Raw genomic sequence first — 16,055 nt, forward strand, 5'->3', positions numbered from 1 at the left:
TTCTTGTCTTGCCTTTTTTTTTTTTTGATCGGATGCTACTATCTTGTCCAACTCACCATCTTTGGTGTTCAAGTTTGGGTGCGGAGAGATATCGAATGGGGGGTGAGATAGAAACCTGCCAATCTGCAAATGATGTCTGATCTGGTTCCAATCGGTCAATTACAATCGTATCTAAGTATAGTAGCGCGACATACTGGTGTGACATTGCAGGATTGGTGACTGCGAAGTTACTATATTCAATTGTCAACCGTATAGTGCTATTTCAACAAAACGTTAATTGTTGTACTCGTATAACTAGATTTTACTTTCGTATTTTTTAGTGTTAAGAACATCAAAGACAAATACGATTCATCTTAATAGCTTTTTTCCCCTGTATAAACTAAAAAGCATAGGGTAAAAATTAGACACACCTTCTCATCTGTCACTCTTTTATCATTTAATAACACCCTTCATCTTTAGAACTGGCCTTTTGAATTTAACCTAGTTAACATGTCAAACTGCAGCGCACAAAATACTCCAACCAACTTTCCGTTTCTATATCCAAATTTCAGAAAAAATTTCAACGCTGAGTGGGTACCACGTGGTGTCCGCTCGGCGCATCGGAGCCGTCTATTGCGTTTTTGGACGGCTTGAATTTGGAGAGAAATAAAGGAGAGAGTGTTTGGACCAGCACCGAAAAATTTCTCCCAAATTTCATACACGGGGAAATTGATTGGTGTGAAAGAAGGACGAAACTAATACTCCAACCTACTTTCTGTTACCAAGTATTTTAAAATTTGAGAGTTGAGACTAGTAAAGTGGGTATTATTTTGAGTACTTATTTGTAAATTTTTGTTTTACCCAATCAAGCTCGACTCCTTATATATGTAAAAATACTCTAGGTTTATCAAACAGTTTTTCAACTTAAAAAATTCAGTTTCAATTTTAGCTTTTAGTTTTATTTAAATAGCCACTAAGTCTTTCAACTTCTATATGAATGCATATTTTTGTTGAAAGATTAAAGTAGAATCTATAACCAAACCAAAATCATATCTCATGCACCATTGGAACAGTCCATAAATTTAACCACCCCAATCCTGATCTTATGCACCCCTCCTACTAAAAAAATTCAAGTAGACGAGTGCAAGTTTTTCCCCTTTTTTTTTTCCTTTCCATTTCACATGGACAAAGATTTCTTTAAGCAGTTGATTTTGCCACTCTTCTATTTGTTAATGTCATTTCTCTTCTTGTTTTTATTAGGTAAATTTATTAAAACACTCTTGTATTTTATTAGGTGCATTTACTAAAACACCTTTACACTTTATTTGGTATCATAAAGTGCAAGAGTGTTTTAGTAAATTCATCTAATAAAAACAAGAAGGGAAATGATATTAACAAATAGGAGAGTGCCAGAATCCTTTATTTCGTTTTTTGTTTTTAGGGGAGGTTACATATAATCGCGCGTAAAATACTCAAATTAGTAGTACATCAAAAAGGCATATGCTGGTTATATGCCAATCATTGGATAATTGTGAGAGAGAGAGAGAGAGAGATAGAGAGAGAGAGAGAGAGAATATCCTGCGAAGTATTCGAATCAGTTAAGGAATGGACAGGGAACACGAGACCCCTGAAAAGCTAAGCAAATTTAACATAATCTCTAACATCTCCTCTTTGATTTTCCAAAATCCATTTCAATCAAAAGCTAAGCAACTTAAAATGCATTCAACTCTTTTCACAAAGGTAAAGTTCTCTTCAAAGCCTTCAACCTGTCTTTGTTCATCATATTTCTTGAGTAAATTTCATTTTGCTAGTTTTTCAATTGTAATGAATTTCAATTGGAAAAAACATAACCCTGTACTGCTACAATTTTATATCTCCTTGTCTTTTCAGTTATTGCCCAGAAATGAAGAGGTTTTTGCGTTTACTTCTTAAGTTGTTTGACCCATCATATTGTTGATCGTATACAACTAGACTATTTAGATCCCTTCAGTTGAAATATCTTTACAATTTAGGAGCAGAAGTTGAAAATCTTTTTGTGGTGTTTATCTCCTGGGTATGGAAATGCAAGAAAAGTTCTCTTTTGTTGGTGCACAAGCATTGTTTGATGCTAGGTCTAAATGGGTTATGTTGGTTCAATTTGGGTTCAGAGCATCCTCGTTGTCGTACATTTGGTTGGTCGACTTTGTTATTATCAACCTGTTCCTTACTCGGAGATATTGCGTGGTACTTTCGATTGCAAAATAAATTTGATTCATTTCGTGCCCAGTAGCAGTAAGCAACCTTTTAGGTTGAGTTTGGTTCGCCTAGCTTTAGCTAGATTGTCGTTTCCTGTCCAGGCCGGTGGCTTATGTCTGGTTTTCCTGAAGCTGGAATGCCTTTCAGGGTAATGTGAGCCTCATCATGATATATTCATTTATAAGGAAATAATCCACTTCCCTGCCAAAGAAAACCCTAAAAAGTAATGGTGTTTATACTAGGCGCATCCCACGTTTAATATGTTAAATAATAAGACATTGAAATGGAACTTTGATCAAGCTACCCGTCTCGTACAAATATCAACCCCTCACATAGAAATGGATAGCTGAATGGTTTTCATCTAAGCATCAAGTCAGATGAAGTTTGCTCCCATTGTTTAACCTCTTCATTGGCTGTTTTGAAGCATTCCCTGGGCTGAAAACTGTGAGGTTAAGGATTAGAGTACTGGGTTGCACATTCCTATTAATAACTTTTGGGTAAAGTACCTTCATACGACGAAAGCAAAAGTTACGAGTTTTATGACTAAACTGGGTATATCCTATCCAACAAGAGAGAACACAGACAAATAGAAGAGATCAACTCAAGTAAATCTATGTGAGAATCAAAACTATGGGCCAAACAGCTCATCAAGGGAAATCAGTCATATCTGACAAGAGAGATGAAAAATCTTCTGAGTTACCAATATTCTGGGTTTCAAAATCTTGAAGGAGATGTTCCTGGCTATAGAAAACAACCTATTTCAACACTGCAATTTACAATTCTTGAAGAGCTCATTCTAGGTTTAATATTGTTAGCAATTTCAGAAAGAATAGAGTCCGGATCCAGGCACTTTTGTGCGGGACAATTCTCAAGTTCCTCTCATTCAACACAAGGTATAGGGCAACCAAACGCAGGTTAAAGATTCACTCTTCGGACAAGCATGAGATTTATGAGCGAGTATTGAGTAATTACCCCAAAATCCTTTTTGAGGAGGAATTTACGGTAAGATGACATCACAGATCCTGGTATTCGTTTTCTCCAAACAATGATTCCATGGGAATCTTGTAATCCCACCGGGCCCACGACAACCAAAGTTTTGGTTTACCACATTAAGACTTAGTACTCTTACCGCCCGAAGTGGTAATTGTAATTTGGAAACAAATACAGTAATAAGTTTTCCCTAGCCGGCTTTTCTTGAGTTGAAATTGTGAATATTCGGATATCAGTGAAGATTGCAACAGCTACAGCTTTACTAAATTACTCACCAGATTTGATGTTTTGGATTTATTTGGTTTATGACATTCATTTTCTCTAGTCAAATCTGCTCTGACCTTTTGTTCCTTATCCTCGAATTTTTTGTGGAAACCAAAACAACTGTTTCAACTGCTCCACAATCATTTCAATATGAATGAATTACAATTGCAGGTAACACCATTAAACATGGAGAGGAAGGCCAACGGGAAGAAGACTTATACTTGATGCTTTCTTAGAAGGGTCTGCTCGTCATCGTTATCCTGGAAATGAAACGCATAAAGTAATCCTCATCCAAAAATTTTATTCATACCATTGCCATGTCATGGCGGGAGGATACAACAAGCGGTAGATATTTCCTCAGATCCTGATAAAGGTATTCTTTTCACCCAATTCGTTGCTTCATTTCTTATTCAGTTTTGTAGAGTACTGCTAATAGCCCTTGACCAACTATATAAGAGTAGGATTGTGATTAGAGTATGATTTTGTACCCATGTAGAGTCTGTGAAAAGAATCCAGCAAGCTGACCCTCCAGTTTTATTTGTGTTTACTTGAAGTCTAGTGAGATCATGCCATTTTCTGCTTTTGGTCAAGTGTATTGTTGTTTGCAACCTACTTGGTGACGGAAAAAACAAAAACCCGTGTTTAGGCTTCTCTAAATGTTGCTTATTAGCACAATGAGGTGGCACTTTACCACCCAAAAAACTGAAACAATGACTAGCTATTTGAAATATACCTACTTTGTTATAAAATACAGGGACTATCTACCAAGTTATTTACAAAAATGATAACCTGAGATGTTGAGAAGCATTCCAAGAGGGCTTATGCCCTATAAAACATCATATTCTCTTAGGTTCTTCAGAAATGTCTCTCCAACGAGTGATCCAGCCTTCACAAAAATGGCAGGATAACCAACTGGGGCTTCCACCCAAGCTTCAGAACCTTGCTTTGTGTACAGATTTCCTGTCCAAATATGTTTCCAAGAGCAAGTTTCTCCTAAAGGAAAATAGACCTTCACATTCTTTTTGCCTTTGTCAAGAACAGGCACAACTAGTATCTCCTCCCCAACCAAAAATTGCTCATAACTCAAGTTATGCACATATTCATCATGTGGGTAGTGAAGGAATAGGTGGCGACAAACAGGAATGCCTTTCTGTGAAGCTTCCTGCATAAAACGTGCAATCTTAGATTCTTCAGTGACGCTATCCAAACTTCATGGCTAAGAAAATTTATATGTTAATTGCTGCTTACCTTGACTAGTTGGATCCTGTAAAACTTCCAAGCTTTATACACTTTTGCAAACCGTGCAAAATGTGAAAAAGTCTTGTGGTTTGAGTAAAACTGGCTGTTGCAGGATGGCTTGTTACCCTGATTTGCAAAATGTTAACAAACATCAGAGACTTGTAGAATCGAATAGGATAATTTATTCAAGAAAGGCATTTACTACTGAACTCATGGCTAAATATCTATTCGTGAATATCAATGCTGAATTTGATAAAGCAACTCACGGCATAATCACTAATGTTTGAATGTTTCCTCTTGTTCCCAAATGTAAATAATATTAGATAAGACTCATAAAAGTGCAAGATGCTCTCTTCTTACACATGGGGCCTGGAAATTGATATAGACTATGTTTCACTATTTTGATTGGAGATTTAACTAACCTGTATGGTGAAGTTCAAATTACTGTCAATGGTACATTCATCTCTCATTTTAAATCCTCCACATAGTTACTCCGAAAAGAGTGTTAGGCTCATTTTCAATATACAATGCTAAGAACGTGGTACAATGTAGATTTAGATAGTATTAAACAATGGGACTTAAAAGCTCCACATCTTAGACACATGTTGACACTCAATACACCTACTCTTGTTCACGCAACACAGCAATCTTAGGTATTGACCTGCCAGTTGCTTCCATTCTTATAAGGCTAAGATTGTTAGTTGCTACTTACGATATCATGGTTATGATGATGAAGTATGGATTTACATGCTTATACACAGCAGCTTTGTGCATTACCTCATGAGTCCGGAAGACAGTGGTAAATGCACTAAGTTCCATCCATCGCAGCAGCAACTCCTCACTTCTTTCATACTTCAAAAAAGGTAACTTTACTGCACAGTAGCCTCCAATGTCACTGTGGTTGAAAGCATATCCCGAAAGTCCACTGCTCAACAAGCCAACTACGGCACTCTTTATGCCGTCATTAGCTTGCCAACTAACCATTTGGTCCCCTTCCCAGAATAGCATTCCCCACTTGGGGCTATTTCTGAAACCAGCCCTCATGAAGAAAACCAGGGCCTCTTCTGGATCTTCCCTCTCTTTACCCACTCGATTACTTTTCCATTCTTCCACAAAGTCACGATTTATTTTGGCCCATAATTCCGGGTATCTGTTATGGGCTGCGATAGGATCTTCACCTGGAGGGAAAGTGAACATCACTTTGGTCAGTTTGGTAATTTTACATCAGATTAAACTGATGTTAAAAGGGCACAGCATGTTCCCTTTTATTCCTCGTAACATGGATAAATATTGAAGCCTGCAATCATGGCACAGACTCCTGTTTGCACATCCACAAGCAGGTGCGTGCGCAGCGGCTCCGGGGCTTTAGTTCAGCGGTGTCAAAAACATAAAGAATTTTTGTTGTATACAAAGCTCTATATAAAATGAAATTTTTTATTATGATTGAAAATGAATTGTGCTTAATTTATTTTGTTTTGTTGAGTTATAGTATTATTTACATAATCATAAATTTAAGTGAAGTTTTTTTTTTAACTTTGACTACTCATGAACAATTCAGTGCCGACAATATGAAAAAGTATGAAAGAATAATCAAATTATATGTAAAAAATACGAAATTTTAGTGCATTTTTCGAGTCCAGGGGTTCGCTTGAACCCCCTCAAACATAGGTGCCGCCGCCCTTGTGCGTGCACATGAGCACTTGTGCCTTATGTGCGTATGGGTACATGCGGAATGAAGCCATAGTTCAGGAAAATTTTGAATCTTTCGGATTTGGCTCAACACTTAAAGGTGAAGCTTTCTCCTATTAGATCTTGGTTCAAGCATTCCATTTTTTCTTACAAACTAAAGATATGATGACTCAAGTTGTGAGAAACTCGTAGCGTGTCAATAACAATTGTAGCTTTTCTCAGTTATTCAGAAGTGTCCACATTAAGACTTTTCATGATTCCATCCTTCTGTGCTGGGTTTATTCTCAGTGAGAGAAGGTTTTGTTGTTCTACTGCCTCGTGGTGTGCAATTTTAAACACTTTTATTGACAAGTTAATGAAACACATCGCCCAGAAGGTCTGTGCACGCACTTGAAAGAGGAAAACTGAAGGTGACAACTGAGCCAAACCCCCAGCTTCCCATGAGTATAGGCAAGTTCACTGGTTTTCTGATAAGTGAATACTTGTACACTCGAGAAAGGAGTTTCGCATAACAAACCTGAATAGAGAAGGGCATCCACCGGCAGGCCTTCACCAAAGTCAGCCATCCATCCCCTCACACCATCATCCACCATTTCCTGTAAAATTTGCTTGAACCAGCTTGCAGTATGTGGGTGTGTCAAATCCAACATTCCCACATCAAAGGCCGTATTGGGAACCATGTATGGTTTTCCTTTCTTGTCTTTGATTAATATATCCAGCTCCTTTGCCTCCTCAAAGAGATTTCTCCTACTGTTTGGCTTCTCATCCACCTGCCATAACAAGTAGACACAAGAAAATCTCAGTCTACTACCAATCATTTCTGATAATGCTTTGTACACATTGCTGCCAACGAACATTGGCATGTCAACATCCAAAACAAAATCCTCTGTTTTCAGAAAAATGAGGTTTTCAGATATCAGATTTTCTGAAAACATAATAACAGTGGAATTAGGGGGGTTGCAGATAAGTACCTGAGCTAAGCATGGGTTGCAATAAGTCATGACTTTAATGTGCCGGGCACTGAATTCTCTAATTAGTTGCTGCCACCCGAAATACCTTGTTGTATCCACTTCCCAATTCCACCAAAGCTGTGATCCAATCACTGTTTTCCTCTGACCCACCCAATCCTGCATATGACAGTTTCAATGCAGTTAACATTAGGCCTGTTGGGTGGTTGCTTCCTTTCTTTCTTTCTACTTTATCTTACGCCTTTCTTGATTATATTCATGCTATGTTACATGGACTCTTCTAAATGTATAATATACTCAGGTCACCAATTTGGTGAGGGTATGAGAAATGCATCAGACATTGTAGTTGACATTAACCTAAAATTCCACAGAACATATTTAGTCATAATATTTTCCCCTAGAGCTATGCATCAAACCATCATAATATGCATGAAATGCTCTGTAACATCTTAACATCATAACCCTACAATCCACATACATGTAGTATGAATAGTTCACTGTATCCCATGTCCTTGCATGACTAATATTTTCCCCTAAAGCTATGCATCAAACCATCATAATATGCACAAAATGCTCTGTAACATCATAACCCTACAATCCACTTACATGTAGTGTGAACAGTTCGTTGTATCCCATGTCCATGCATGGAATTAGATGAGTCTGACACATACACGAGTCCATATAAGATAGTGTTTGTGGGCAAAGTTTTAGTTTTCAATTGCTACATCGGTTTGAGAAGGCAATACAATTGATGCCTGGAAATATTTTGTAGTCTCTTGAGAGAAGCAAATTTTGAGTTGGATATGGTTGATACAGAAACAGCACAAGGATTTCCTAAACTTTTCCTGATACGGTAAAGAAGATAGATAGAATCAAAGCATAAGGAGATGTAACCCGTGTGTCTTTTATGTAGGCACATGCATTACCTGTAACCAGAATGCTGAAACTGGGACATCATAGGCCTGTAGTTTATCCCAGACACCACGTACGAAATCTGTGCCACCCTGCATTCCAACCACAGCACCAGATATAATCCACTCAGGAAGCTCTGGCGGTCTTCCGATTGCATCAGTGAAGCCTTCAATAAACTCCAGAGGTGAGTTCCCATACAATATCCTTCCTTCAATAGAATCTCCATGCATCTGCATTCTTACCAACATTTAACTTGAGAAATGGCTACTTTGCTATATGAACGAGCCCATATCTTTTTAATCGCGTATTGGTTTGTCTTTTGCTATATTTTTCATGACAATTTTCGAAACATTACGTCTTTAATTTAATCAGCAGATACAACTCCAGATTCTAATTTGATATGTTAGCAAATTTTATGAAGTTTTACCTGTATCTGAACTCTGTCATGTCTTGTTAGATCGAAAACTGAATAGTTGTATCCTTCGAGGTATAAAGATTTCATCTTTGATGTTATATAGAATGGTGACGGAGCGTAGGTAGTACTCCAATCTCCGGCAGACCTGCACCAGAGAATTCATTTTAAGTACTTTACTCCCAGTTTTTAGTGGATTAGGAACTACCGAACTAGTCCCTCCATTGCCATTTGTTTTCCCTGTTTCCCCGCAGTTGTGGCCATTAATCGGGTCAACAAATAATGTGCTTTCATTAGGAAAAAATGTAGAAAATCTTGAAATTTTCAAAACCTTCTAAACCAAAAAATTAACAACCTTTCTGAGATATCCACTATCCAGAATTATGAAATAAACGAAAAATAGGGACGGAAGAGCTTCATTTTGTCTTACCTATAACTAACCAAGTTGGCTGCAAAGGTTATTGGCTGATCTCCTCTTCCAATTCCCTGTTCTTGAACCAAAATGGGTACCCTTTTGCCTTTGAAATCCATATGAGAAAACTGCTCTCCAAAACCATAAAATCTCTCATTCGCTTCACTCGTATACGTAAGACAGACTCGGTTGAAATCTTTGTGTCCATCACCATTCACTAATACATCTTCTTCGTCTGTTGATGCAGCAGTGACAATGGCTCTTCTCTTCGAAAAATACCGGGGCCACCCGATTCGACGCCTGGTTGGGTGGAATTGAGGATTGGGTTTTCCAATCTTCACGTGGAACCCAATCTGATTACTGCTCTTCTGATAAAAGAAAACCCAATACTTGGCAGAAATGGAAGGTTCGTTTTCCACAAAGTCTGAATACATTCCCAAACTTTGAATTTTCTTCTTCCTTGTGTTCACACCGAAAATCCTGCCTGAAATTAGCAATACAGGGAATTGGGTTCCCTTTGGCTCAGTTTTTTGATCTTTTTCGTCATACCCAGATGGAAAATCATGGGATTCCGAATATAGTTTATAGTCAGATCGATTTATCACCTTTATTTCATCAATAATCTGATGATTACATACAAAATGAACATCTCCGTCTCTGATAACAAATGATCCCCTGCTTTCTTCAACCTCTGTTTCAGCCAATGCTGCAGAGACAAAGGCTTGTCCAGGGTTGGTGGACCAGATGGCTCTGGTGGGTTCTGATTGATGAGAGATAGAGAGGGACCCACCATTCTTTGATAGCCATGTTGATTGGAATTCCTTTCCAATGGAGAAGATCTGGTGTGAAGGGACTGTTTGGGGATTGAAAGAAAGAGTCCCTTGAACCAAAGGGAGGGATCTTGGGGTTGAAGGGAAAGGATTGTTGAGATGTTTGTGGTGGTTTTTGGTGATTTTGAGAGTTTCCTCCATGTTAGAGTCTTGACACCTCCTAGATAGCTCGTGAAGGTTCCTTGTACTAATTATTTAGGTTCAGATGTGGAACTTTTATAAGAATTTCAAAGGGCAGTCCTTTTTATTTCATTTGATGTTACCTGTTCTTTTCAATTTGATTAGTGCTACACATACAAATTAGTGTGCAGATATGGCAATATAGATGTGTTCGGAATCGTCCGATGCACATAATTCCGTATCATTTTATGGTGTGTAAGTATATTGGACTATTTCGAATCATACAAATTTATGAAAACAAATACGTACACACAAGCTTTTGATTTTCCTTGTTGGTATCATTTTTAGAATATGTGCCATCCTTTTCTTGTTCAGACGTGGTTATTTAAAAAAAAAACCCTTTCTTGTTGACAAAGATGTTTTCAACACGTTTGATTTTGGAACTTAGGGGGGTTTGAACGGTTGTGCTAAATTGACCAAGTTACCCACACCTATGAAAGGAATTTTTTTCCCCCCTCAGCTGTGCCCTAAATTATAGGTAATTGACTGTTTGCTCCACTCTGGCCTCGTAGCTCGGAAGCTTTTTCAATCCTTTTTTTTTATTTGAGAAAAGGACTGAGGCTTTGTTGTGACTGGGGCACAACAGATTCAAAAGTCACGTATAATCCTGATTCCAAAAAAGTGACCCAAATGGTTTATTTTGGTTGACGAATTGACTTTTTCGCGTGTGCTATAAACGTGAAGAATCATGTCTCTATCAATATCAAATTAGTGTAATTTTTAAGTTGTGATCAACTCGACAAGTTGAATTAATGAACAACTTAGATTGCTTTTTTGGGCTCAAAATATGTCTCCATGAATGACTCTTTCATTGTAGGACCATTTTGGACTTGGTCGTATACGGTAAATTTCCTGTACCTTTAATCTATATTAGAAATCTTTAATGGATTAGCTCTTTAAAACCATTTTTACGTTACTAGCTAGTAATTCGCTAGTTAGGTGAGTTTCTTGATAGTTGGTTGGTGTGCAATCCAACGTGGAAAAGTGTTGAATTTGTGGAGGAAACTGTAGTCTACCACATTATAGGGGTTTAATTGCAAAATTAATTCTTGGCATCCAAGTGGTTGGGTCGGGCTCTTCTTCCAGTCTAATTTCAATTCGTCGAAGTGCTACCACATGGTGCATCGAATCACTCGAACGTCACATTTCTATAGGATTCGCGACTAAGTGTGTGAATCTCATATGAATTTTCTTTATCTCTATCTACTCAGTACTCTAAAAAAAATCATCTTTTAACAAACCGAACAAGAGAGTGATCCAGACCACGTGGTGCTCTCCTTTTCTTTTATTCCGTCGGTACAGCTTACCTGAATCTATCACCTTTCTTAGTTCACATTCCACCAGTACAACTTACCCTGAGTGGTTCAGATAAGAGAGAGAGGGGATGCGGCAAAGTGTCAATTTCCAGGATAATATGTCGGGAAAATTGATTTTCACGCTCTACTTTTTACTAATGGCGCTCAACTTTTAACGTGAAATTACTAGTAATTTTATGAACAAAATAGAGCGTCATCAATAAAAAGTGGGGCGCAAATATTAAAATCCTATGTTGGAGACATTACAATCAATTCACATTATGGTGGCGATGAGAATCTAATCTAAAACCTTCCACCGCCCAAAGAAAAGTTTTCTTTCTCTTTTCCTTTAGTGGTAGTATATATTTTTGCAACTTGCGCATTGTTATCTTATCTTCATCCGAAAGTTCATGCAATCCATTGTATTCACCGGAAACAATTGCGGATACTGTGAAAATCACCACATTTTCTTATTGCACTAGGCACTACTGTGCTCGACCCAACAATGTTGACCTTTTTATTCCTTTTAATAATAAACAAGACAAGGACATCACATATGATAATTAGGGAGTTTGTGGGACCAGAGCGTGAACTCTAACATGAATTAACTTAGCCAATTTGCAATAGAATCCAGCAGTTGAATCTCGGTTGTTCATCTTGATAATCAATGATTTAAATTTGTTAAAATATCTTACCGATAAAATACTATTGACAAATCTGTATGTACCGTTTAAAGCACTTTAGAATGGTTTCAATTACTTTAACTTCAGATAAATCATATTCTTTGCAATATATCTCACTTGAGTGAGGTGCCAAATTCAATATGGTGACTAGCTGTGCTAAACGCAATATTAAGTCATATTCTTTGCAATATATATCACTTGCGTGAGGTGTCAAATTCAATATGGTGACTAGATGCGCCAAATGCAACATTGACTTACTGGAATTGAGCATATACATGTATTAGAGATATCGTATCTGCATAGTTTTTTTTTTTTTTTCAATCGGTAGAAGAGATCATTACATCATGTATGATGTACAAAATACAAATCATGAGACACTATATTCATTGTGTGAGAGTTCATGAGATAACCAAATCCAACAACTGAACCTACAGGCCGGGATAAATAAACCCATCAAATAAACCACAATCACTATAAGTTCAACTCAACTACAAACTCCATTAAGGGAGGAAATAACACCCCTACAAATACAAATGAAAAAACAACCACATGCAAATAGAATGAGATTTGAACTCCTGACATTCGAGTGAGATATAAAAGTCTTGACCAACTGAGCTAGCCCCGGTTGGCTATTTGCATAGTAGTTAACGTGACGTATTAGTTAACTTCCTTTTGTTATATGTGGTGGCCTAAATACATGAAACACTTCGAAATCCATCATAAATTTGAATCTTCCCGGGAAACAAGCTTATATTCTGAATTGCTTTTGAATTCTTCCCAATATAGATATATGAGTTGATTGTGCATGTGGCCATCATTCTAACCAAATTCAAAGGTATACGTTTCTTTGTTACATTATGCATGGCAACTCCCGCACGTGTACTTCTTCTTGGACCTAGAATGCATGGCCTTACGCAAAAACAAATGCAAACTGTTTAATAGTATAGGCAATAATCTGTTCTTGGATATTCCAGGGCACGTCCAGGAGTGTTACTGAGGTTACTAATGAAATTTTTGATGCTATTTGTGCCAAGCTCAGTTCTTGGAACACGGTGACGTACGTTCCATGCCCAAAACAGGGAATTGTGTGAAGATTGGCTTCTTGATTTTCGAATTTTTGGGATAAATAATTGTAGATAGAGAGCTTTAAAATTTTCTTTGGTTTTGGTGTATAGTTGGGCCAGGGGTATGCTCCTGTGAGATTTTGTAGCTTCTTGTGCGATTTTTGGTAAAATAAAATTTACTTACAAAAAAAAAAAAAAAATCTGTTGCTCTTTTTCAAAAGGTCCAAGATAGTGAAATGATATTATAGCCCTGCCAGATGACACCAAACTTATACTGGCTAGTACTCCTGCCAGATGACACTAAACTTATACTGGCTGGCAGCTGGCTCTAACAATTAATTTCCTCCGTCCTCACTTAGTTCATACGTATCAGGCGCGTATCCAATACTCGTGACTAGTTTCGGAGTATCCGTGCTTCATAGCCTATATGAATTTGTCCACAAGAGTTGATAGCAATATGTTTAGAATATGAGATCGATGATCGATCTTATGAGGAAGCAAATTCCTAATCTCATGCATATCTTCACCACTAGGCCAACTCTTTCGGTGATCTTTTACAGTACTGTTCAAAAGTTCTAATTGATACACTCTTCATAATTCCTGTGGGCCAATCCTAATCTCATACAGCTAATTTACCAAAAAAAAAAAAATCTCATATAGCTATCGCAAACACCGCCACCATGTTAACACGTCCATGATGTTTTAGTACCTAAAAATTGATAAGAATTACACTGGTGATGTAGCTGGACGTACGGAAAAACAAGCAAGGTTCAGTGCTTATTTTTTTCCTCTTGAAAATCCCCGATCTTAATTTGGGTAGAAACATTCAAACATGGATGCTTAGACGACACACAGCCCAAAAAAAATAAAATAAAATAAATAAATCTTCCCATGATGTGAGTTCGTGTTCTGAAATATTGCTTATGGATCTTGCCAATTACATTTGACTTCGTACCACGTGTGGATTTATCTTTCTCCTATGCATGTGGCCATCATTGGAGTCAGATTCAGATAATGCATATTTTCTTGATAATTCAAGTGATTGGACCAGCTTACACGCGCGCATCTTGATTGATCCTGAGGGTCCAATCGCAATGTCTAGACGACGCCAACAGCCAAAAAATGTATCTTCCCTCGATTAGGCCTGTCAATGGACCGGATTCGATCCGAAAAATCCGATTCGAATCCGAATTCGATCCGATAATGTCAATCCGATAATCTGAAAATCCTAATCCGGTAATCTAAATACGGATCGGATTGGATTGGATTAAATCCGTTATCAATCTGAATCCGAACTTTATTTATTTTTTAATTTTTTAATTTTTTTTAAAAAAAACAGTAAATTTTTTATTTTGAAAAAAAATGTTTAAGAAGTTGTATTTTTATTTTAAATTTTTTAAATTCTTTTTCGGAAAATATTTTTTTCTGAAAAAAGAAAATTTTTGAAGTAAAAAAGTTTTCGGATCGGATTCGAAATTTTTGGATCCGGATCCGGATTGCCACTATCGGATTCGAGTCTTATCGTATTCGGATCTTATCGGATCCGGATCTTATCGGATCCGGATCGGATTCGAATTTGTCGGATCCGGATCGAATCTGGCCCATTGACAGGCCTACCCTCGATGTGAGTTCGCGTTCTGAATTGTTTATGGATCTTGCCAGTTATATGACTTTCCTACTGCGGATTTTATGATTTTATCTTTTTCTTATGCATGTGGCCACCATTGCAGTCAGATTCAGATAATGCATGTTTTCTTGATATCAAGTGTACGTTTAACATGTTTTCTTAATAACTCAAGTATTCGAGCCAATTTACGCGCACATTGATTAATCCCGAGGGCCCAATCGCATTGCCCGCTTGCGAAGAGTCCAATTAAAGTCGGAGCAAAACTCCTTGTAGACGTGTTAATGTTTATTGGTACATGTTACTTAAACATGGTAAACGATTATTGAATGAAAAGATTATCGATCATCTCGAAAGTAAATCAATTCAAACTTTGAGAATTATGTACTAATTCATCAAGTGTGTCTGAATTTATCATAAGTCGGAATCTTCCCAGAAAATGAGCTTATATTCTGAATTGCTTTCGAATTCTTCCCCATATATATGAGTCCATTATGCACCTGGCCATAATCATTTTCCCAGAAAATGAGCTTATATTCTGAATTGATTTCGAATTCTTCCCGATATATGAGTCCATTATGCATGTGGCCATAATTCAAGCCAAATTCAAAGTTACGTTTCTTTGTAACATGCATGACAACTCACGTACGCGTTATGCAAAAACAAATATGCAACTGTTTATTATATACAGGCTATATATATTGTTGCCCTTTAAAAGGTCCAAAATAAAACCAAACCAAACCAAAACCAAACCGAGCCTTAAGTCTCAATCACTTGGGGTCGGCTACATGAATCATTTTTCTCTATTGAGCTCTGTCAAGAGCCATTTTTTCACACAAACCTACTATACTCATATCGTTGCGTACCACAGCATCTAATATCAATTTAGGTCTACCCCTCCCTGTAGTATTGCTACCCAAAGCTATCATATCTGCTCTCTTAACTACCAGATATGCCACTAAACTTAGGGCCTATTCCACTAAGGAAAATAAATTAACTTATTTTTTAAATTAAAGGTGATCTATTGTGAGAGAATGACATGTCTCGTGAAATGGAAAATAAGTACTTAAAAAATACGAACCTTAGAGAACAAGGCCTTATATTGGGTAGTTGGCTCTGACAACTAAGGCCCCGTTCCGCTTTCTTTCTAAACCTTCTTTTTCAAAAAAAAGGTAATTTCAAATTCAACTATAGCAAAAATAAAAAAATAATATTTCAATTTTTTTTGCACCGTTTAAAAGATCTCAATGAAATCTATCAAACAAAATCCATATTGGTA

The 16,055-nt window shown here is 37.2% G+C and overlaps 1 protein-coding gene and 1 long non-coding RNA gene across 2 annotated transcripts; one reads left to right on the forward strand and one right to left on the reverse strand.

Annotated features, from left to right (window-relative positions):
• The first annotated feature begins 1,526 nt into the window (after window positions 1-1,526).
• LOC131319253 (uncharacterized) lies at window positions 1,527-10,182 on the forward strand. Its single transcript, XR_009197934.1, has 4 exons — window positions 1,527-1,719; window positions 3,640-3,841; window positions 8,278-8,460; window positions 9,348-10,182. It is a non-coding gene; the product is annotated as an uncharacterized LOC131319253 (long non-coding RNA).
• Window positions 4,086-10,071, reverse strand: LOC131319252 (uncharacterized). The gene is made up of 8 exons (XM_058349426.1): window positions 9,119-10,071; window positions 8,704-8,836; window positions 8,291-8,506; window positions 7,368-7,523; window positions 6,914-7,166; window positions 5,485-5,885; window positions 4,717-4,833; window positions 4,086-4,630 (listed from the first exon to the last, which is right to left on the reverse strand). Exons 1-8 carry the CDS (start codon window positions 10,069-10,071, stop codon window positions 4,295-4,297), a joined length of 2,565 nt encoding a protein of 854 aa, XP_058205409.1. The 3' UTR covers window positions 4,086-4,294.
• Window positions 10,183-16,055: the final 5,873 nt, after the last annotated feature.

This window comes from Rhododendron vialii, chromosome 3a, assembly GCF_030253575.1.
Source record: "Rhododendron vialii isolate Sample 1 chromosome 3a, ASM3025357v1".
In the NCBI taxonomy this organism is placed as follows: Eukaryota; Viridiplantae; Streptophyta; class Magnoliopsida; order Ericales; family Ericaceae; genus Rhododendron; species Rhododendron vialii.

Excerpts from the sequence above, each read along its gene's own strand:
- LOC131319252 (XM_058349426.1), bottom strand. The coding sequence starts at position 10,071 with ATGGAGGAAACTCTCAAAATCACCAAAAACCACCACAAACATCTCAAC. Across the intron at positions 7,167-7,367 it reads GCAACCCATGCTTAGCTCAG|GTGGATGAGAAGCCAAACAG; the intron begins GTACTTATCTGC and ends TTGTTATGGCAG. Across the intron at positions 5,886-6,913 it reads GGATGCCCTTCTCTATTCAG|GTGAAGATCCTATCGCAGCC; the intron begins GTTTGTTATGCG and ends CTTTCCCTCCAG.